The sequence below is a fragment of the Pelecanus crispus genome, chromosome 4 (assembly GCF_030463565.1).
Source record: "Pelecanus crispus isolate bPelCri1 chromosome 4, bPelCri1.pri, whole genome shotgun sequence".
Taxonomy (NCBI): domain Eukaryota; kingdom Metazoa; phylum Chordata; class Aves; order Pelecaniformes; family Pelecanidae; genus Pelecanus; species Pelecanus crispus.
In genome coordinates, this window is record NC_134646.1 from 36,568,528 (window position 1) to 36,591,019 (window position 22,492).

At 50.1% G+C, this 22,492-nt stretch overlaps 1 protein-coding gene across 1 annotated transcript; it reads right to left on the reverse strand.

Annotated features, from left to right (window-relative positions):
- Positions 1-16,786: 16,786 nt before the first annotated feature.
- Positions 16,787-21,625, reverse strand: PPP1R3B (protein phosphatase 1 regulatory subunit 3B). Its single transcript, XM_075709128.1, has 2 exons — positions 21,598-21,625; positions 16,787-18,592 (listed from the first exon to the last, which is right to left on the reverse strand). The coding sequence occupies exons 1-2, from the start codon at positions 21,609-21,611 to the stop codon at positions 17,701-17,703; spliced, it is 906 nt and encodes a 301-aa protein (XP_075565243.1). The 5' UTR covers positions 21,612-21,625; the 3' UTR covers positions 16,787-17,700.
- Positions 21,626-22,492: the final 867 nt, after the last annotated feature.

Consider the following 22,492-nt stretch of genomic DNA (forward strand, 5'->3'; position numbering starts at 1 on the left):
TGTTTCCCATGGGCCTTCTGACTGGAGTTGCGTATGCTTTACTAAATTAATTTCATAGCAACAGGGTTTGGCTCGGCTAAGCCATGAGGTTATTTTGCAGTTTTATGACAACTGATGTGACTGAGCTGCTGGCTGGCTTCTGGACAGGGTGTAACACACATTTTTTCTCCTCCTTTCCTCAGGGGAATCTGTTTGGTAGAGCTGCTTGCTGGACAGATGAGAAATGTGCATCTTACCTCACCGTGAGGCATCCTTGTGTGTGGTTGCTGCTGTGTCTTGGGCAGGGGAGTGACCTCTCACTAGTTCCTCACTGTCCTCTACTGTGGAGCACTATGGTGGAGTAGGATGGCCATGGTGAGCCTGGGGAACCTAGCTCTCCTTTCTCAGACCTGTGAGGGCACGCGATACAAACGGAGGAGGCCTCCCACTGCCATTTCTTTCAGGCTGGGAAGTCTCAGTCTCCCATCATTCCCATTCAACGGTGCTGGGGCATCTCCACCTGCCTTTCTGACTTTGGGGCTCCTTCTCCAGGTCCCTTCCTCCCTCCTCCAGCCCAAAGGCACACCCTCTCACCAACCAACAGCTGTTTTCCTGGTGGTTGTGTATTGGAAGTGGTAGGAGGGGACAGCAAAGTCACCAAGGAGGAACAGGGTGGGGTTTCTCCACCTTTCCCTATCAGCCTTCTCCAGCCTCTCTCCTAGGCTGCCCTTCCTGTCCCTCTGCATGGCTGCCAGGCCCTCCCAGATCACTGACCTCTTTCCATCTCCTCTCCATAAAGGGGGAGGTATTTAGCTGTGCCCCAAGCTGTCTGCCCTGTGCAGAGCACCTTGTCTCAGCAGGGTGGACACGTGGATGGAGTCACCCCGGCGGCCATCCCCGCTCTTGCTCTAACACCAGGGCATGGTTCACACATGTGGCTGGGGTCCTTGCAGACTTCTGCCCCTTGGCCAAGAGACCTCACAGTCATGGGGAGCAGGTAGCGGTGGAAGCTGTCCTGGAAGATGGTTCCCAGCTAGGCAGATGGGCTTTCCCTGGGGGCTACCCCTTGAAAAGGGAGAGGCTGGCCTCAAGAGCCATTCCCCAAGACGGCAGTCTCCAGGAAGCTCTGCAGGCTCTCTAGGCAGATGTGCTCGGTCTTGAAGGCAGCCTGGCCACTGGCAGATATGCCCTGCTCTTGTTTAGCTGTGCCGTGCTCTGCTCTTTAGCTGCATGCCAAACACTTTTTCAAGTAGGTGAAACTAGAATAGCATCTTCCTCCTGCTCCTGGTGATACTGAAACCTGGGAAGAAGGGTATTTTGGCAAATACTGTGAAATAATTTCACTTCCTAGTAACAGAGTGAAATAAAGAGATCTATCTGCTTTCGCTGCTGTAAAGCAGGAGCCAGCTCTGGTTTGCAGAAGAGAAAATACTGCTGGGAGGGAGCAGGCCATTGTCTCTGCATGGTGCTGGCAGAAAAGGGAGACACTCCGACTCCGTGGAGGAATGGTTTGTGCTGGGTATAAGATCACCAGAGGTCTGTGAGGTGTTGGATAGCGGACTGGATCCCATGGAAAGAGGGCTGTGGTCTGTGTGCAAAAGCGAGGGTTGTGTAAAGGGGAGTTTGAGACTGCGCATCTCGATGGCAAGTGAGGGCACTTGCTTGCAATAACTTTCCAGGATTTTGAACACAGCATGAAGTAACAATCCAAGTTGCCCTGGAAAAATTAGGAAGGTAGCCAGAAAACAAGACAAGGAAAATTCTTGAGGTGCTACAAATAAATGCCGTATATTCTGGGGAAAAAGCATCTGGATCTGCAGTCCTGAGGATGGAGGGACTTCCACAACACTGAGCAGCTGCAGGGGATGGGCAGGCAGGTCGCTACCCTAGTGCATTGTGTCCATCAGGGCCAAAATCCACCTGCCGCAGAGGGAAGCCCGACTTGCTGTCTGCTGGATTTGCTGCCCACTTTGCCTGGCCACACAGCCTCTGAGTGCTCCTGTAGCACCTTGCGGGATGAACTGCCAACGGAGCGCTCAGGGGAGCAATTGCCCAGAGTGAGTCAAAGGCTCTTTTAGTCTGTGTCTAGGTAAATCTAGGTAAGCGAAGCTATGTGAGGATTAAGAAGGATGATGCCTGTCTATTGTGACGTCCTCTGCAGTGGTAGGGGATGGGCACAGGACTGAGCAAAGGTCATTCATAGAAGGGAGAAACACTCAGGGGGGTCCTGAGGTGTTTCCCAAGAAGATCACAAAGCACTGGGATATTCGGTGTAAAGGTTGAGTAGCTGCAGGTCTGCAGGAGTGAGGGTTACATTTGCCTCCCAACGAAGGTACCTTGAGTTGCACATACCACACGATGGCCTCACCACGAGGCCCCGTGACATGTGGCCCGCAGGTTATGTCTCGCCTGTTATTAATAGCCCCGTCTTGATGTCTCTCCACGATACTCTTGCAAACAATTTTTTTTCTCCTTCTTCAAGCCAATTATCGGGGCAAGAAGCCAGGCCCTCGAGCAGCGTGGCTGTCACGTTTCTCACGTCACAGCATGGCTTGCTGCACAGCCTGCGTGGGCAGCAGGAGCATCCAGATGCTCAGGTACCACTTAGCTGCGGACATCTCAGGAGAAACATGGGGCATGGCTTGGCCCCTGGTAGACGTGAAGATGATGTGATGGGCTCTTCTGTCAGCAGTGGGTTTCCAGAGGGAAACCGAGGCAGAGAGAGGAGACCAGGAGGTGAATGGGACACTTGAAATGGGGGTTCCTATCGGGAAGATTGCCAGGGGAGCACAGGGCAAGGGGGAGACAGGAGCATGAGAGAGTGGCCTGGGAGAGGCAGAGATGACCTGAGTTTGTGTCTGGCCAGGAGAAGATTTGTCTTTACCCCGCAAACCTGCCCCTGTCATAGTGTCCCTTAAACGTTCAATTTCTTTTTACGCATGTGCATTTTCAGTGCCAAACTATATCAAAAGAAAACAGAACCGCCCTTTCTCTCTCTCTCTCTTTGCCTCCCCTTCAGCTTGTCCCCTTCCAATAGACAGGTAGCAGTGATATTCACCCCCTTGTTCATCTTTTCATGGAAGGGTGGTAAGTCAATTTGAAAGTGTAAATAAGGCTAAGATTGGGGGGCGGGGAATTACAGAGTCTAGGTCAGACAAAGGAAATTGAACCTGCCCTTGAAAGTAGGTGATTTTTCCAGCCTCCCAATGATAAGGCATTGGGTGGAAATCTGTTAATAATTCACGCTGTAGACATTAACTAGTGGTATCAGGTTACATTAGAAAGTCAGGTGCTGCTGGCTTTTTGTTGCTAAACTAATGGACTTTGACTCCAGTGCAAACTAGGCATTGCCTTGTCAAATGCCTTGGGACAGAAATGGTTGTGGCTGTCTCCTCTTCCCACCAGACCGATTTGCCGAAAATGCATGGTCATCTTGGGGGGGAGAGGCTCTGTCCTTAGCCCCTGCTGGCTAGAAACATTCTTGTCCTACCGCTCGGGCAGTTCTGTGCTAGAAATTATTCGACAGTATGGCCGGGCCTGGTTTATTACAGGCTGGTCTAGACAACTTGTAAGACCTACAGGGGAGATGGGTACCAAAAGGCCTTTGTGGATCGAAAATCACCTACGTATAAAAGAAAGTCAATGGGGAGACCCAATTCATGCTGCTCAGTTTAGAGAATGTCTTCCTGCCATACCTGCAGATGGAGATACTGATCTTGAATTTTTGGCTGCTAATCGGCATGAGCTGGGTCAGAAGTTGTGCTGGGCTCTGAAATTGAAGCTTGTAATTTCTTTTTCACCCCTTGCTTATAATCAAGTTTCTCAGCTCCAGCCAGACCATGTTCTGCCAATGATGACCTTTTGGCTAGATACTGTGGTTTGCACGTGCACAGCTGATACAGGTAATTAGAAAATCACCCAGAATACGACACCTGCTCCCTTTGCTGGACTGGTTCTTCCTGGGTTCAGAGGAGTAACAAGCAATAAACCTGTATGAGAGCCACTAACCTCAGCAGATCTGGCTTAGATCTCTCACAGGGAGCAAATTTAATACGTAAGCAAATACAGTTTCACAAAGTCATTTCTCAGAGCAGAGCTTTAAACTGCTTTAACTTTAAACCAGCAGAAAAGCAATTTAAGATAAAGGAGGGGAAGGGGTGTCTATGGAATAAAGATAAAATTGCTTCCAACAATTCACATAGCTTTGAAGCACACATGATAGGATAAAATTCATGTTGACATTGCAGAAAATAGCATGATTAACTTGGATTGGGTGGGTCAGAGTTTGTATTGCTACCTGAAGATATTGGGAAGAGGCAGGCACTCGGTATTATCTAGTTCAGGTTACACATCAGTGTGAGGTCAGCAAGTCTCCAGTGAGAACACAGGAAGCCAAAAAGTAGCTCATCGCCAAAAAGTAGCTCATCACCAAAACATTTTGTCCTGGGTGAATTTCTGTCCTCAAAGTGAGTGCCACTCAAAAATATGCTTTAATCTCAGTCGGTTTGGCCTTGGGTTCAAAACCACAGGTACAACTGTGCTTCCTCAGGTACCCTCCTTCAGGACACAGGTCAGCCAAGCTTTGGTGTGCGTGTTTGCCTCTGGCTCCGTAATCCCAGGTGGGCTGCTGTGTGGGTGGCACAGCAGAAGATAGAGGAATGGTCTGTGGATATGGCAAAGAAAGATGAACGTGGTGCAGCCCAGAAGGCCCATGCCCACTGCAGGTCCTTGCTTAGTGGTTGTCTCCAACACACCAGCATTTTGGAGGGGAAGCCAGAAGCAGGGAGACCCTTGGGTACCATTTGCCATGTGGAGCGTTGAACACCAAGCCTTTGTGATGTGGGTCTTTCCCTTGACTCTTCCGCCCCTGTTTTCATTGAGTGGATGCTGAGGCTGTTTTCCAGCACTCCAGGGGAGGAGTAATCGTTTCCATGTATATGCCACTGTGCTGGGAGTATGTGCTTAGCGCTGGCGTACTGCATCCATCTATTCTGGGAGTGCTCCAAGCTGGCTGTGCAGAACATGCTAAGAAAGCAATTCCAGGAAAATCAGAGTCATCATCAGAGGAAGATACTCGTAAAACCACGCCTTGGCAAGTTAACCAAAGTGGGTAGGACTGCCTGGCAGGCTAGCCGTGCAGTGCTAAGAAGAGAGCTACAGTCTGGCCAACTCTGCAGCCCAAGGGACCAGGAGTGGTCAAACAATGGAGCTTTTGCTAACTCTGTGGTGTGGGGCTTGTGGCACCAAGCTGGGGAGAGCTCTGTGAGCCACAATGGAGAAAACAGAAACTATCCCAAATCTGCTGAATAGGGAAATGTCATCCCAATCATTCAGAAAAGAAAAAAAGAATGAGAAAAGAAACTGGAAGTGCTTTCAAAGTAGCACAATGCCAGAAAAAGCCAGTCCAGAAAGGTCCTAGAGGTCTAATTATAGCCTGCAATCAATGCCTCTCTTATCCGTGCTGCTAATGAACGTATACAAGGCGAGCAGTTTGGCTGCTCCAGGGCTTCTTGCAGTAGAAACAGCAGCTCAGTAATAACTAGCTGCATTGCTTGATGAGGGCTCTCTTTGCCTTCTCCCAGTTTCCCAGCCTTTGGTGCATGCCTTCCGGAGATGCGGGAGCTGCAGCTGAGGCTGTTCAGGATGGGATAACCAGGCCAAAGCATCAGGCAGGCTCCAGCACATGCACTGTGGCTCCATTACTGGCACACAGAGAGCCAGACGATGAGGGACAGGCCCCCCCAAGAGGTGGAAAATGCCATCTTTCAGGATATGAAAGAACCCCAAATTCACAGAAAATACTTGGACAGTGAAAGAAACCCTTTCAGGTGCCAGGTGTTTATGTCTTTCAGGTGTTATGTCTGACAGCTTCCACATGGAAAGAATAAGCAACAATCCGCCCTGCTTCTTCAGGGAATGAAGCACAGGGAGCAGGGATCAGCACCACTGTGTTTTCAGATCAGCTGTTAAAGTGCCTAGCAAAGTGTTTTCTGGCATGGGCTATGCCAGGCAATTGCTTCTCCTTTGCATGCTCAACAGAAAATAGATCCCGCACCTATGGCTCTGGTCCAGACAACACCTGCCAAGCGGCAGGCAGGAGAGGCTGCTGCTGCCGTGGAGGAGTTGCCTTCATGCACAGATGGGGGAGGCCAGAGGCAGTTCTGCAGCATCTGTTTTTTTCTAGCATTAATTTTTTTCCAAACAAAAAAAGCACAAGTTCTGTCTTGGCCTTGAAGGACTTGCAGCCTTTCAGAAAAGTAGGCACTGGCTGCAGTGAAAATAATGACCAGAGTTGGGAGAGTCCCTGGGGCCAGAAGAGGAGGGACTGTTGTGCAGGGGTGTCCTGGTTTCGGCTAAACCACGACAGGGGGTCTGACCTGATGTCCTGGTTTTGGCTGGGATAGAGTTAATTTTCTTCCTAGTAGCTGGCATAGTGTTGTGTTTTGGATTTAGTATGAGAATAATGCTGATAACACACTGATGTTTTAGTTGTTGCTAAGTACTGCTTACGCTAGTCAAGGACTTTTCAGCTTCCCATGCTCTGCCAGGTGCACAAGAAACTGGGAGGGAGCACAGCCAGAATAGTTGATCCAAACTGACCAAAGGGCTATTCCATACCATATGACGTCATGCTCAGTATATAAACTGGGGGGGTTTGGCCGGGGAGCCGCAATTGCTGCTTGGGAACTGTCTGGGTTTCGGTCGGCAGGTGGTGAGCAATTGCATTGTGCATCACTTGCTTTGTGATTATTATTATATTGTTGTTATGATTATATTATTATTATTATCATTACTACTTTACATTTCAATTAAACTGTTCTTATCTCAACCCAGGAGTGTTTCTCACTCTTACTCCTCCAATTCTCTCCCCCATCCCATGGGGGTAAGGGGAGTGAGCGAGCGGCTGCGTGGTGCTTAGCTGCTGGCTGGGGCTAAACCATGACACCTGAGAACCAGCCTTGAACTCAACTCCAGCTTTGTCAAGCACACTCCTCTCAGAAAGCATCCTAGAAGCGTATGGTCTCAATTTTCACATGGTTGGTGGCATTCCTTCCCTGTATTGCCTGGAGAAAGCTATTTGGATGATTATTCATCCCCACAGTTCAATAATTGCATCACTTTGGAGTGGTCTGGTTCCCTGGGGCTGTATTTACAGCTTGGTCTGCTGGGCTGCAGAGCTGCTTCATACTAAATGGTCGATCCTCTGAGAAGTGATCACTCTTTCCGATCAATGGAGAAATTTGAGTTCTGGAGATCTCCCCAGACTTCAGATGTGCCATTCTTTTATTTTCTACTGCAGCTGGGAATGCCCCTTGGTCACTGCTCACCCATTCCTCTTGCTGGGTCACCTGCACCTTAGAAAAATCTGGCTACTGATTCAGGTTCAGATGGGTTTGGCGCTCCGAGTTGTTCTCAGTGTTCCGTTGGTGCAGAATGCTGTAAATTGCATCCACTCTTTTCCTGTAAGACCATATCCAAACTTCTTCCTTCTTCACATCGTTAAAGAAACAAAGGCAATCCAGTGCTGGAATTTGGAAAGGGAGAAGCAGCCAAGCACGAACACAAGCAACAGAGCTGAATAGCAACGTCAGAGCTGAAAATACAGCTCCAAGCTAGCTTATGACCTCCTGTGTATTTCAGAAGAAAAGAGCCTTTGCTTTTGTTTGGCTGCAGCTAGAGCTGGGTGGAGCTGTATTTAGAGCAAGTTGTACAGAACCGGCTCACAAGTCTCTCTGCTTGCAGCTGATCCTGGAAGTGTATTCTCTCAAGTACGCAGATTGAGTGTCAGAAACGCAAATTCCCTGGGGGTGGAGCTGCAGGGTCCTGCCAGATGGGTGCTTTTTCCAGACTCTGGCAGATCTCTCATTTTGTTACTTAGAAAGCTGAGCTGAGAACTTCTTCCTCCCTTGCTCTTCCTACCATGATGGGGGAAGATGCCTGTCATCACTGGGGGGGCTTTGCTATATGGAGATGGCTGATGGCAAGAAAAGATGAATACCTGTATGTCCTGCACCAGAATGCCATCTTGTCTCCATTCAGCAAAGGGACCATCAAGACAGAGAAGCCCAAGAGAATCCGTCAGGGCTGACCTGCAGCCCATTCCCAGCCCCATGAAAAGCATGGCTCAAGTTGACAGGTAGCTTAGGGGTGTTCAAAGGAGCTGCACCTTCTGCAGCGTGGCTGTGCAACTGCAACGTCTGACTGTCTAAGCAGTGCTTTAATGCTAAGTGTGAGCTTGGCTGTATTGAGGCAGAGGGAACCTGAAAGACTGTGCTGGCTCAGCTTGGCATGGTGTGCAGGCATGCTGGCACTCTTTCATCCCAGACATTGATCCGTGAGGCAAGGTTTTCCCAAGCTGACATACTCCAGCTGCAGTTTTGATGGACTTAGCCCTTCCAGCACACAGCAGGCAAGAGGAGTGTTTCTGATGCCTAGTTGTGTAACCCAGCACAAGGGGCTTGTCCCAGCCCCTACAGCGTGAGACCACTTTCTCCACTCCATGACAGGGGTCAGAGGTGGCCTGGCCCTGCCACCTCCCTGGGACTTGGGCTCTTCTGTCTCCTCAGTATGAGTGTAGCCTATCCTATAGCCTTACACTGGGTATTTAGCTCCATTGGGATGACCTGGAGCCATGGCTTCCCACATCCCATTGTTTTGCTTGGGAGGGAGGTTATATGGCTATTCAGAGGCTGGTTAATGTAGCCAGAATTTAGCTACCTCCAGCTTGAAACCCACAAGTCAGCCTAGCAAACCATCTTTATGAGAAGGGCTATTTTGCCAGGTCTGGCTGGTGCTGCTGCTGGACCGGGGGACCATATGAGAATCACAGCTTGTGCTGAAAGGACCCCACTTGATCCATCGTGCCTTCTGAGACACATCCTACGAGACAGCTACACAGCAGCAAGATAGGTTGCAACAAGCACTCAGAAATAATGCCCGATCTCGTAAATTCTGCAGGTGAATAATCCAGGCTGCAGGCAAGTGAGGGGTTGGCGCTACTGAACAGCATGGAGCCAACCTGGGGAACAGCACAAGACCTGCTTTGGAGGATTTGCATGACATGAAGCACACCAACCTGAGAGTAAGTTTAGCGCTGCTTTCTGCCTGTTAATGGGTCTGCCTGGCATTTGGGAGGCAGGTCAATGCTCTGCTTTTGGGATTGGGGACATTCTTGGAGAGGAGCAGACAGTGTTTCTCCCATATTACCTGAGATCTGATGTGGCAGGGAAGGGGACAGGCAGATTTGGGGGACCACTGCTCAGCTGGTGGCAGGTGGCATGGTAGCAAGAGATGTAGATTTCATGTAACCAGCTGGTTCTCCCCACAGCCTTAAAAAGGCATACTGTGTTTTTAACGTAAGCTCAAGAATTGGTCATTGGTATGAATTTCTGTGCCTTCCCTGTGTGACTTCTGCATGCATAAGCATGGGCTCTGGTGTCCTTGGCAAGGGAGCTGAGAGCAAGTGGTGAGGAACTGGGTATGGGTTGTCCCCTGCCAGGCCACCTGTGTGCCCAATGGCCACATGGGCCAACAGGTGCCGAAGGAACCAGGGTCCTGTCCCCCATCCTAAGAAATTACTCCAGGAAGAAGAGAAGAGAGGCAAGAGGCAGAGGTGGCTGGAGTGGCCAGTGTCCTGCTTCCCCATCCAGTCACCTTAAGGCCAAGGGTGGACTTTTCCCAGCACAGCTGAGTTGTTCCATGTTGCCAGTGCGCCAGAGGAGGACGGCCAATGCAAGCTCCTGGTCCCCTCACCCAGGGAACAGCAGCGTCCTAGATGCATTACTGTGGCCACGACAAGGCCCTTGGAGATCTTTCTGCCTTGCTAGCACATACTGCTCCGATTTCAGAGGGAGATAACTCTGCTTTCCTTCCCAGCTTCTCCAAAGTGATCCTGAGTTGCCAGCTGGAGCCGTCTTACATGGTGCCCAGCCCCAAAGACAGCTTTGGGTTCTGAGGGTCTGGGCAGCCTGAGACTGCCTCAGAGCGGGCCACCGAATCATGTGTGCAGTGCCTGTATTTGTTGAGGTAAGTGGTTAAACACTAAATCCAGTTTGATGCAGATATGTAATGACAAAACCTTTTTGTACTGAACTGCTAATAAATACTAATTTTTAGACTGAAACAGGATACCTGTTAGCAGAAATAGCACTCACAAGACAGCTTCCCTGGAGAAAAGCTGTGTTTCCTTGCAGTAACACCGAAACTAAAAAAAAAAAAAAGAAAAATTACTAAAATGCTCAGTCATCCTGCTATTAACCGCCAGTGAGTGCATCCCTGCTGGCTTTATGGCTCACTGTTTACCAGCACTGGGTTGTTATTGCAGGGCATTTAGAAGCACTGAAAGATTTGTGTGTAGATTCATTGGTTGTCTAAGAAATCTTGTTGACCACCAACTTAAAAGTTAGTGTGTGTCTGCTATAATTGCTTGCATGGCTATAAAGCATTCAAGTGATAATTGTTTTGGTCTCTGAAGTGAAGTTCTTCTCTTGCAGAAGCCACCACGGCGGAGTGGGGGGTTCAATAGATTTGTTTAATTTTAGTTTGCCTCCTATTGTGAGTTGATCTGCTTGGAGACAGCTTCTTGGAAAAAGTAAAGCTGGGCTGTGACAGTCCTCAGCCCAAAAGGGAGACCTGTTCCCACATCTCCTGCCCCAGTGACCAAGTGTGCTGTTGAGTGAGGGGTGGAAGGTGCCACTCATGGTCTTTGTCACCACATCACCTATAGCTACCCTGAACCCTGGCTTGCAAGGCCATCAAGGACACATTCAGCTGAGCTCATAGATGAAAAAACACTCTGCATTTCTGATGGCCACCCAGATGCGAATAAATCACAGCAAGTAGGGGAATGCAGGAGAAGCAACACCTGCCAGGTGTCCAGGGGAACACTGTGTGAAAGGGGAATGGTCATAAAACCCTGAGTGGGGCTGGAGAGGGCTATTATATTTCTTCTTATAAAAGTGCCTGTCTCCATAGTGCTGGAGTGTCACCACACAAAAACTGAGGAGTTACACTCCTGCTGATAATGCTCCAGTTTTGTTCTGGCAGGGACCATAAAGATGGAAAGCAGGTGCAGGAGATCATGAGTTCCCTACTGCTGAATATTGAGTGCTGGGAAGAAAACTGGGGTCTGGTTTGCTCAGATTCACCTTGATGGATATCATTGGAAGGTGGGCTGTAGGTCAATTTAGGTTTTCAGCTCTTGGCAGCCGGGTTTTCCAGCAATTATATTGGGAATATGGTTCCACCCTTTATTGCAGGATGCCTTGGGGGGGGGGGGGTGGGGGGGGTGGGGGGGGTGGCAAGTACCTTGTTGTATGCAAATAGCAGCTGCTCCCTTGCTCCAAGCTACACATGGGTTAGGACCTGCCAGCCCTGAAGTATTTTTGTCCTGTGGCCACTTACCTTGTCCCCTCACATCCATATATCCTGAATCTGGCCAGGAGCTGGAGCAAACAGGGTGCTTTGGCAAGACTGCAACATTGCTCAGAGCTCCTTTGATTCCTGCGGACAGGGCACAGAGATGTGGTGACATCTCCATCATTGAGGTCATCAGCATCCATATGGATGAGGCTTTGAGTGACCTCAGCTAGCTGTGAGAGTGGTCCTGCTTGGAGCAGACATCTAGAGATCTCTTCCTACTTGAACCTGTCTAGGACTCATTAAACATAAAGACATCGCCATGGTCTCAAGAAGACTCCCACATCAGAAATAGCCGGTAGCTATAAAAGCACTTATGGAGATACCCTGAACATTTCACCCTCTTCTTATGCTCTTTTGAGCATACTTCTCCTGGGTTCTGAAGTTTGAGCTTTCCCTCTCCCCAAAACTACATAGCAGCATTAGAGCAGAGAGGAGATCTGTGACTAATGCGTTGGCTGGAAGGGCTTGCCCATATCCCTGTTCCAGGAGCCAAAGTACTTAACTTTGTGACTGCTCTGACTTATCTGTACCAAAGGAACACGCCAGCTGCAATTATTTTTCAACAAAGACACCCTTTTTCTTTTTTTAAGCCTTGTGTAAATGTCAATAACAACTCTTTAAAGACAGCTAACTGTCTGGCATGGTACCCCTCCAAGGGGGAGGATAAAGACAGACTAGGCAGCTTCACTGGCTGCAGCATGGCAGAACCTTGCTGGGCCAGAGCAGCTGGTTTGAAGCTTAGCTCCATCAAAAAAAGACAAGGACATAAATATGTTTTATTGCAATAGTTTGGAGCCAGCCGAACTGCCCTGCAGGAGCAAGTCTGTGGAAATACTAGGGGAGTTTGGGAGCATCGCAAGCCAGCCCCATGCTGCTGGCTTTATGGGAAAGCTCTGTGCTGTTCCCAGGGGTACAGGGTGCTCTTGGTGATGCCGAAAGCTGTGTCCTCAGCACAGGCTCCTCCCAGTGCACACAAGTGCCCTTCCTGACCCAGACCACACACAATCTTGCAGAAGACATTGTGAAACCAAGCCCACACTTGAGTTTGGTGATGGTTACACTGGCAGTGGTGGAAAAAGCGTCATGGTGCTTAAGAGAGAAAAGGGCAATGCTGTGTTGTAGACCACAAGGGAGACACTACAGAGCAACAGGAAGCCCCGTGGTACGTGTCAAAAAGGAAGCACCGTTTGTCCCTTGCCTCGGGGACAGGGGACATGACCCCAAAGACCCACTCTCTTAGCGAGGCTCATTTGCTGATGGTTTGTGGAGAGGAAACTGAAGAAATGCTGGCTGCTGTTGGGAAATGATGCGCTCTGTCTTCCTCCCCTCTTAGGCTCCTGCTACCGTCTTTTAGGAAGGCAAACACATCTTGCACAGGTCACTCTCCACTTCGAGCGCCTGTTAAGAGCTACGTTTAACACCAAAGAAAAATTTGCTCCAGCAGCAAAGTACCATCTGGATGCTTTTACATTCCCATGGTTTGGCAGAGACACTCTTCCTACCCTCTGCATCTTACCCCACTGTGGGCAGTTTTTCACCAAAGCATTGCCCATGCTGAGTCTGGCCTGGCAAACATCCAAAGCAAGAATGTTGGGTGCTCATACAGCATCTGTACAGAGACACAGACAGATGGCAGGCTGAACCATCCTTGTTGGGTTTGAAAGCAGTCAGCCTCTCTTGGATTTCCTACATTTTTGCTCATCGCCTCAGGATACAGAGGTTTGGGAACCTCAGAGCAAAGGTGGGGTAGGAGATGACAGTCGCACTCTAAGAAATCTTTGTATATTAAACAGCAAGTACACAATCACACCTGCCACCAAGGGCTTTATAAATGCAGTAATTATAGTGTCTGTATCCTCTAGCAAGAAACAGCTGGGTACTAATAGAGAAACCCAAGGGCTCTCTCAGCCCTTCTAATGGTTGCACACCACCTCAGCTGCCCCGGATGTCAGCAGGCTTAGCATAGACTTCCTTATCTCTCAAACAGAAAGAGTCATCACGCAGGGTTTTCAGCCACAAAACTGTTACAGGAAATGACTGACTGCAGTTGTCTCACTCCTGAGCTTGGGCCAGTGTTTGGATGTGAAAGCAGCCCTGGCCAAGCCACCCAAAGAACCTGGGGATGTGCTGGGGCAGGGGCACAAATAGCTTTTAAAAGTATTTCTTTTTTTCCCCCTGCAACCAGAAAAACAATCAGATGGCCTTTGAAGAGAGACCTGTGTTGTGTGTTTGATTAAAAGAATAATAATTTCTAAAAAAAAAAAGTAGTATCTGAAGCATTTTTAATGGTGCTTAACAGCACTTGGTTACATGTGGAGGTGACAAAGAATTTGGGGAGAAAAGGGAGTGGCAAATGATTGCTAAGAAAGTGAAGCCCTTTGCCTCATGCTAATTCTCATGGCATAACTGCTGTCAGGCAGGGGATTACATGCAGGGTTTCCCTTTTACCCACCTGCCTATGAAAAAATCACACCCACATAATTCCCCCCACACACCCCCAGCTTGTACAGTTCCCTTTCCCAGAACCCAAGCACTCCTACCACAGAGCAGCTCTCAGCTGCCTTTGGGCAGATCTGCCACCCCTGGAAGAATCCCACCACTAAGCCAACACCAGAAGGGGCTCTGGGCCCAAATGGCAGTGGGCAACAGCCAGCGCAGGCTCCCCTGAGCCACAGGGGAGGAAAACATCACAGACCAGCAAGAAACACCATGCAATACCCTTTTCCCAGGTGCATGCAGATCCCATAGTCCTCTATCAAGGGGAGCAACTTCAAGACTTGGTGGAAGAGCTTGCACCCCACTGTGTCAGCATCCTTGGTTTTGTGATGCAAAGACTGGGGGAGGAACCTGAGAAACCAAAAGCTTTAACCTTACCCAGCTGCTGCAAAAAGCAAAACAACCTGGAAAGACAGTTCATCTTATGAAAATGAGAGACTCAGAAATAGCCACATTCAGAAGGCGCTTGGTTTTATTTCTGTATAGAGCAAAGGCTAAGCTCACTCTCTGCAAGGCTTTGCAGCAAGAGAGGAAGTACTGCCCACACAGCCCCTCAAACCAGCCCACACCAAGACTGACTGTGCTTTCCCCACTCCCCTCAGCTTTCCTTCTTACCTTATCTGTAAGTGGCAAAAGCCACCCAACTCAGCAGCTGATTGTTTGAAATGCAACACCTTCAGAACATCACCAAGACCTCCTCTTCGTGGTCAAAGCCAGGTCAAATCCTGAAACTAGCCCTGGCTGGCATTTAGACCAGAGTTGGTTCCTTCCTGCAAAGGGGCACATTTCCAGCCAGTGCTTTTTATTGCAGTGACAACAGGAACAACTAGTTTGAGGTGAAGAAGGGTCTAATTGTCACTTGATCCTGGTATTAGGAGACAGCCTGGCCCTCCTACTACCAACACCTCTCCTAGCAGCCATCACACCCCAGTACCTGGGCAGAGAGAAAGCATTGATCCCAGATCAAGCCAGGTGGGGGGAAGAACTGAGACTGACCTGAAATAAATGCAGGAAAACCTGAAAAGGCTGTTCCTGGCACTGGAAGCAGGGACTGCAGGCATGTGCTCCTCCCTGCCAATGGCCGCTTGCAGGAAGCTGGTCCCGTGTCCAAATCACCCCCTCAGCCCCATGGGTGTTTAAATAAGAAAACAGCAAGATACACAGCCAACATTTTGTTCCACCTTTATTTTAACAATCAGATAAAAACAGAACCATAGTTTTAAAAGAGTCATTACATGGCAATTATAAAGTGCATTTTCCACTTGAATGTTGTGTACAAAAATATCCTTTAAAAACAAACATGCAAAACACCCCACAAGGCACTTCCAGGCATAGAGTGAGGGGAGCAACCCCTCACTTCTGTATTCACATTGGCAATGGAAAAAGGGAAAAAAGGGAAAGGCCACAAGTAGTATTTTTAAACCATTATTGGTCAAATAGTCAGTTCCTAGCCTAGCTTTTACTTATGGCATTGCTCTTCTAGCTTATCTTCCATGTTCCTCCCTAAGCACACCCCATTCGCAGCCTGAAAACAAACAAACAGGCCCATAAAGAGATACCACCATCCACAGCACCCCAGACATACATGCCTTGTTTCAGCCCCCAAACAGCTCTCCATAGGCATGACAGCATGCCAGGAGAACATGACTTTTCTACAGTCAGTGTCTTACAGCATTAACACCATACACAAAATAATAATAATAAAAAAAAATCAGTGTCACTCAGACTTGCTTTAAGTTTAAAACCAGGTTCAAGCCAAACTAGGCAACAGTCCCTTCAAGAGAGACCAGATGCAGGTTATAAGGGTTGACTTGGGAAGCTGCTTGGACAGAGGAACCAAGCCTGGGCCAGCAAGTAGATTTACCACCTGGAGTAAGTGATCAAGCACAGTGATGACATGCATTGATGTTGGGTTTTGAAAAAGCAGCAGTTGAAGGCTAGCTATTCTTCCTGCAAGTTCTTCTTGTCCCTTTCAACATCCAACAGTGATCATAGTAATCCCTTCTAGGTTAGGGTAAAACAGCTTGTAAGTATTTTATACAGTAGTCTCCAGAATTAAAAAGCTATGTTTAAAAAGTTGTCTAGCCCATTGCTTGTCTCCAGCCCATCCATAGGCTATTATAGGCACCCAAAAAATTATATAAAGCTTATGCACTAGAAAAGGTTAGATTCCCTTGACCTCTACTTCTATAAACTATTCGGCACTCTCCCTTTGAGCTGAGGGATTAAATTGTTCTGCTCAACTGGCATGCAAGAAGCTTTGTGAGGCTGTTTGGCACTGTATAAGCTGGCCAGCTCACCTCAGCACAGGCCCAGAAGACAAGCCACCTCTTTGAAGATAGGGATGGCTCACATCAGTGATGCGTTTCACATCCAGGGGTGGTGTCAGGATAACCCCACATCTCATGCTCCTCACAGCTAGTTCTTTGCAGAGGTGGGGTGAGCTGCTTCTTATGGACACAGAGATGCAAAGTTTGGGCATTTACAGGTTGAAATGGCAGCTACTGCTACAACAGCGAGGGAAGCCCAGCATGTTGATGTTCATCTGGTATAACCACAGCATCCTCACAAGTGAGCAGTGCCACGCCATTAGCTGCCAAGCAGTCCATGGCACGGAGTAACAAACCATTAGTAGATCTTTTTTAAAAGCAATGTCATTTCCAAAGCCTGTTTATCCCAAAGCATTTCTGGGACTGCATGCACCACCCCTTTCTCAGTCAAGGCACTTCCACCACAGTAGGTACACAACAGTCACCTTCTTATAACAGGACACAGCAAAGAGTAGCCACGTGGCCCATTTGCATGTAGCTCCTCTAAGACCTGAGAACAGCTTGCTGCACAGGTCTCAGGGCCACAGATGGACAAAACCCTGTCTAACAGTCCACAGGAAGAACTGCACTTTCAGGGTCCAGCATGGCCAACAGCTGAATTCAGATGTCCATCAAGGGGAAAAAGCATTGACCACTTGTGATTAAAGAAACAGCAAGGTTTTGAAGGTGACAGTCAAGGCTGTCAACCTACAGCTACATTACAAGCACCACGTAGCTACAGCTAATCTCTATTTTTGGTAACACCAAGGGTATAATGAGAGTTTTTCAAGATCAGCTGATAAAACAACTAGTGACTAAGCATATCAGATCCTCTCCCACAGGCACGTACGCCTCCTAATATGGCAGGCTGTAGGGCCACACTTCCTGTCATCACAGTTATGTTTTCTTTTCCAAAACACCCTTTCTGCCTCCAGTAGGAAGAACCTCACGCTACAAGGATGCATGCAAAGAGAGGACTCCATTCCCTGCAAGCCAACCACTCCATTTCCCAGCAGGCACCGGCCAGCTTTGCTGGGAGAACCCTGCAGCTGAAGTACAGCCCACTAAAAATTAATGCTAGAACATATTTTGGAAAAGTCTTTTAACACTAGGCAAGCAATACAAACCAGCCACCACTACATAGCTTGGACGGACAATATAAGCACTGTAGCGGTTCCCTGGAGACTAGCAGCTTTATAGAAGAGAAAGGAGTAGCAGCACTGAGGAGACCCGCGAGCACCAGCTCCTGGTCCTTTGAGCATCTGGCGAGCCAGTTATCCGAGCTGAGGCAGGGAAGGCAGTCCTTCATGCCAAGAGATGCTTCCCTGACTATAAGCCCCCTGCCAGCAGAACACATCTGGTTTTGCTGGGAGGCTTGTGCGGAGCTACATGGAGCCATACTTCTTCCACTTTTCTGTACGCCTCATGTTCAGACCAGCTCCCAGGTCTGCGGACACGCCAGCAACAGTCAGTCAATCAGGACTTTGTCCTTGGGTCAATAGTAAGGCCCTAGCTTCTCATAGCCCGAATAGCTGGGCCACTCAGGAAAGAGGCCGTAGGAGCACCGAGGGCTCCCGAACTGGTCAAAGGCACTACTGAAGTCAGGGCCCTGCGAAGGGCGGACGGCTTCCTGGGCAGACTTCAGTTCCGACCGTATGATCCTGTAATTTGCACCCCTGTTGCTGTCCCAGTACACCTTCCCATTGCACTCAAAGGAGATGGCAAACTCGACTCTTTCGTGGGATTGGATTCCCTCAGGCAAGCTGATATCAAAGGAAAATGTGTCCTGATCTGACCCTCCATACGTATCCTTGACATACTGGCATGGGTGATCTACAAAGTTTTTCCAGGTGTCAAATGTCATCCTGACCTTCACAGTCTTTTCAAAAGCGAGGTTCTTCACCTTCACTGTTCCCACAACGGATCGCTCCTTTAGCATACAGTTTTCAAGGCAGACACAGTCTGCCTGGAGGCGGTTTCTGAAGTCCAGGTAGTCCACAGAGGGCTGAACAAAATCCAGGACAAAGCTGTCCCTCTCCACTGTTGTCAGGCCCACAATGTTGTCTATCAGCTCGGTGATGTTGAAAGGAATATCTAGTGGATCATCAAACTCTGAGAACACCTTCACCATCGTCAGAGCAAAGCCTCTGCTATCTGCAAATGACACCCTCTTCTTCACTTTGTTGTGTGTGAAGGAGTTTGTGGCCTCTTCTGGTCCGTTCAGCGCAGTCTTGCTACTCAGCTGGATGCAGGGCCGCAACGGCTTGCTTGGCTTCGGAGCAATTTTGCAGGCACACTTCTCTCTCCGCAAGGGTGAAGAGCATAGGTATAGCTGCATTGCTACATCCACAGCCATTGCTTGTTTGTGAGGAAAAAAGTCTAATACTCTGGAAGATGAGAAGAAAGGTCAGTTGATATTAGAAAAAGCATTTTAATAGGACTTTTGTCAGACAAATGCTACACCACTTCCCCGCACCCATCCCAAAGAAAATTGCTTCCATCAACCCCACAAGTCCCTCAAGCTTAATTAAAGGCAGGTACTTGCATGGTGTGATTTACAGACACGGTGAGAAACGCGCTACAGCAGAAGTGGCAGGATCAGAGCCTGTTGTGCCCTTGAACAAGATCTCTTCCAATTGCTACAGGGACAGAGTCACCATTTGAAGACACACACAGGCACTGCCCTACTAGGCTAGCAATGGCAGGCTCCAGAGCATTTCCGACCCAAAGCAAACCCCATGGCTCAATCCTGCTGACGTCTGCAAAAATCCAGGGATTATCAAATTCCGATGTTACAAAAAGCAGTATTCCTTCTGTGCTCTCCACTCTCCAGGAGAGACTCTCCCCAGGGCATCAGATGCTTTTGCAGGAGCAGGAACTCAGTTTGTCACAAGCTGCTGTACACAACTGACTTCGCCTTTCATAAAACCCCAGATGTCTGGTATTTTTAGAGGCTAAAAGCACTCATTTGGTTGAGTTACATACTTTGCTCATCACTGTCTCCCAGAACTGCTCCATCTGAAATGCCTGCAAGTAGCACTGTAAAAGGATAGCAACAGTCTGATACAGCAGCAGGGTAATGAGTTAGCTGACATTGCTCTGCACCGGGGGAGGAGCTGCTTTCTTCCCTCTACTGCATTTTAAAACAGATGTCAGCTCAGATGGCCCAGCAGATTTTACCTCCAGCACAGAGTTTGCACCTCAAGGCTCCACAGCCCTTGCACTGAGCCCCTGAGAAACACCCATATAGCCACAGGGTTCTGCCAAACACAACTTGCCTACTCAAGCTTGACCAAACCTTTGGAAACAAGTCCTTCCCCTGGAAGGTGCAGGCCATGTGCCCCTCCACCACGGCCTCTCCTCCTCCAGCATCCAGCCCATTCCTCTAGGGATGCAGCACCATGCCTCTCTGGGCACCCCCTCTAGGGCAGCTCCCACCCAGCACCTTGCCTGATGTAGCCCTGGGGTTGCCTCTGCAGCCAGGCAGCTCCCAGAACATCATTCCTACAGCTCCTGCCCTTACACTGACGTTAGGCTGGATACTTTTGGCAGACTCTCTTTGGCCTGGCTCTGGATAAACCACTGGACAGATTTATCACACACATCCCCCTTAAGTCAACTGCGTTGCAGCTGACCTTAAACACAGAGTATTCCCTTAATAAAAATCCCATTTGGCTGCAGGCTAGGCTCCAAAACTGCTCCCACCGTGCAGAGCAGGATGAGCCAGCAGCAGTAGCAGTGGCTGCAGGCCACAAGATGCAGCAGAGCTCCGGCTGCCAAAGCCACGCACAGCCAGCTCTAGTACTTGACTGCTGCCCCATGCCAAAAAAAAAAGAGCAAGAGCTACGCTCTCCAACTCCATGCTTTAACTCCCCACCCTGCAACACCAACAGAGCAGCTCTGAGCAGGCTTTCACAGCATCCATTCAGCAAGGGCATCTGTTTATTCGGAGCACATGTGCCAAGGCTTGCTTCCCAACACACCCACCAGCTAACTCCTTCTGCATTGCCTCCTTCAGCCTCCTTTCAGCTCAAGGGCAGCTGTACAAGACAGACAGCAGATCCACCTGTCTGTTAGCACCGTTCTGCTCATCTCTACCCAGTTTTGCCAAGTTTTTATTCACACACACTTTATATAGGTCATTTCCTCCTTGAAATTAATGCAGCCTCCAATGCTGCTCTCTTACTTGGGCCAGTTTCACCTGCACTGCATCTTTTCCCAGGGAAATTTATTCAACTGAATTCCCCTAACTGCTGAGAAGTCAGGTTTCTTAGTAAGCTGTGGTTAGTCACAATTTTTAGAATGAAGAGGCATGAAATATCCAGCCTGATTTCCATTACTTGGAGCTTTTTTCCAAGCTAAGAACTATACCAAGAGCTTTTCATACCTACTATTAGGCTGAGCTCCATGCTTTTACAAACTGTCTTTTTCAGCTCATTTGATAGCCCAGACATCTCTTTCTGCCCTTGAGAGCCTGCTGATGTCCAACTCACAGCCAACAGAGGAAGGTCTCCCTTTTGGGGCCAGCGTTGGCTGTCTTAAACCTCAGATGCTTTGAAGGTGGGAGCAGAGAAATAGTTTTGAGAGCTCATGCAGGAAAGTGAGCTTTAGGAAGCAAGCGTTACAAGGCAGGCAGCCCTACACAGGTACAGGGGCTGGCTGTTTTCCCCCTCCTCTCAAAAGGCAGACAGACTAGATTCTGCCTCTGGACACCTTCCCACAGCTTCACCCTCTCCAGAAGAGGACATCACCGCTCACTCTTCCCTCTTCTATTTCTAAGAAGGAGAAGCAAGCCAGAGCAAAGGCATTATTTACATTTATCAAAACCCCTCGATTGCCTCCGCTCTGCTTCCAGCGCTGTTTGTGAAGAGGCATCCCTCTTGCAGAGGGCTCGATGTGCAGCAGCTGCTAAGCCAGAAATTGTTAGACGTGACACGCTGCGGGAGGAAGCAGCGCTCGGGCGTTCTGCCCTCCTCCCCGATTCAGGAAAGGCCGAGCTGCTCCGAGGGCACAGCCCAGCTCTCGCAGGCGTTTACCCGAGGCCCCGGCGACACAGTAACCCCGCCGCACCCCGGTAACCCCGCCGCACCCCGTCCCTTCCGCGAACAAAAGCAGCGCTGCAAGCCCGAGCCAAGACGTGCCGCCCAGCCCCGCCGGCGCCCCGGGAACCCCCGGCGAGCCAGCAGGACAGAGCCCGGCGGAGCAGCGGCCCCGCCGCCCCGGGGCTACCGCTCCCGGCTCACCCTGGAGCCAAGCCCGACGGGGAGCACCCGAGGGGGCCGCGACCCCGCGACGGGGAGCACGGCGGGCAGCCGGGGAAGCCAAACAGCGGCAGGGCAGGACACGTCCAGCAGCGGAGGGACGGAGGCCGCGGCCGCCGGCGGGACCATACCTGGCGCAGTGCATCAGGCTGCAGCCGACCCCGGCACCCCCCGCTCGCTGCCGCCGCCGCCGCCGGGGGAGCGCCGGACCCGGCGCCTTAAGACCGCCCGCCCCGCCCCGCCCGCCCCGCCGGCCCGCGCCGCAGCCAATGAGCGCGCTCCGAGCGCGGCGGGGGGCCAATAGGCGGCCGGGCGGCCGGCACGCGAGGGGCCGGGGGCCGCGGGCGGGGCAGGGGGCAGCGCAGCGCGGCCCGGCGGCGACGGCCGAGCGGGGGGGGCGGCCCTTCCCGGGGCCCTCGCACCTAAGGGGCCCTCTCCTCTGTGCAGGGGGCTTGCTAAGTCAGCCCCTCCGCCTTTCCCCGAGCAGGGCTGGCACGTTTCGGCGGCAGGTACGAGCCCCGTGTCAGGCCTTGGACGCTCCTGGTCCCGCTCCGTCGTGCTGCAACGCCTGGCTCCTGTGCCACCGTGCCAGCCCTACCTGTGCAGAAGAAGGGCAGAATGGGGCTTTGTCCCATTGTTTTTTGTTTTAAAAACCCTTTTTAGATAAAGGCAGTGCTAAGATTTAAAGTTGGGCAGAGAGAGATACAAGATGTATCCACTGCAGGAGGCTTGCAGACTTAATAGCAATGTTTTATGTGCTGAAGATATGGTGGGGTTTCAGCACGTGCTACTTGGTGACAGGGTTTACAACAAGGATGAGGGGAACCACATTCAGATTTGCCCAGGAGCAACAGACAGAGATCTGATAAGGTGGTCACGGTCCACAAATAAGCAGAGGAGGGCTAAACCTATAGGAACTGTGTTCTTGAGGCAGGAAAGCCTTTTTGGAGCACTGATCTTCTGGGCTGAGCTGGCCCAGGGTGTTGGCACGCTCAGGGATGGGTGGGGAGGAGGGTTACTCACACA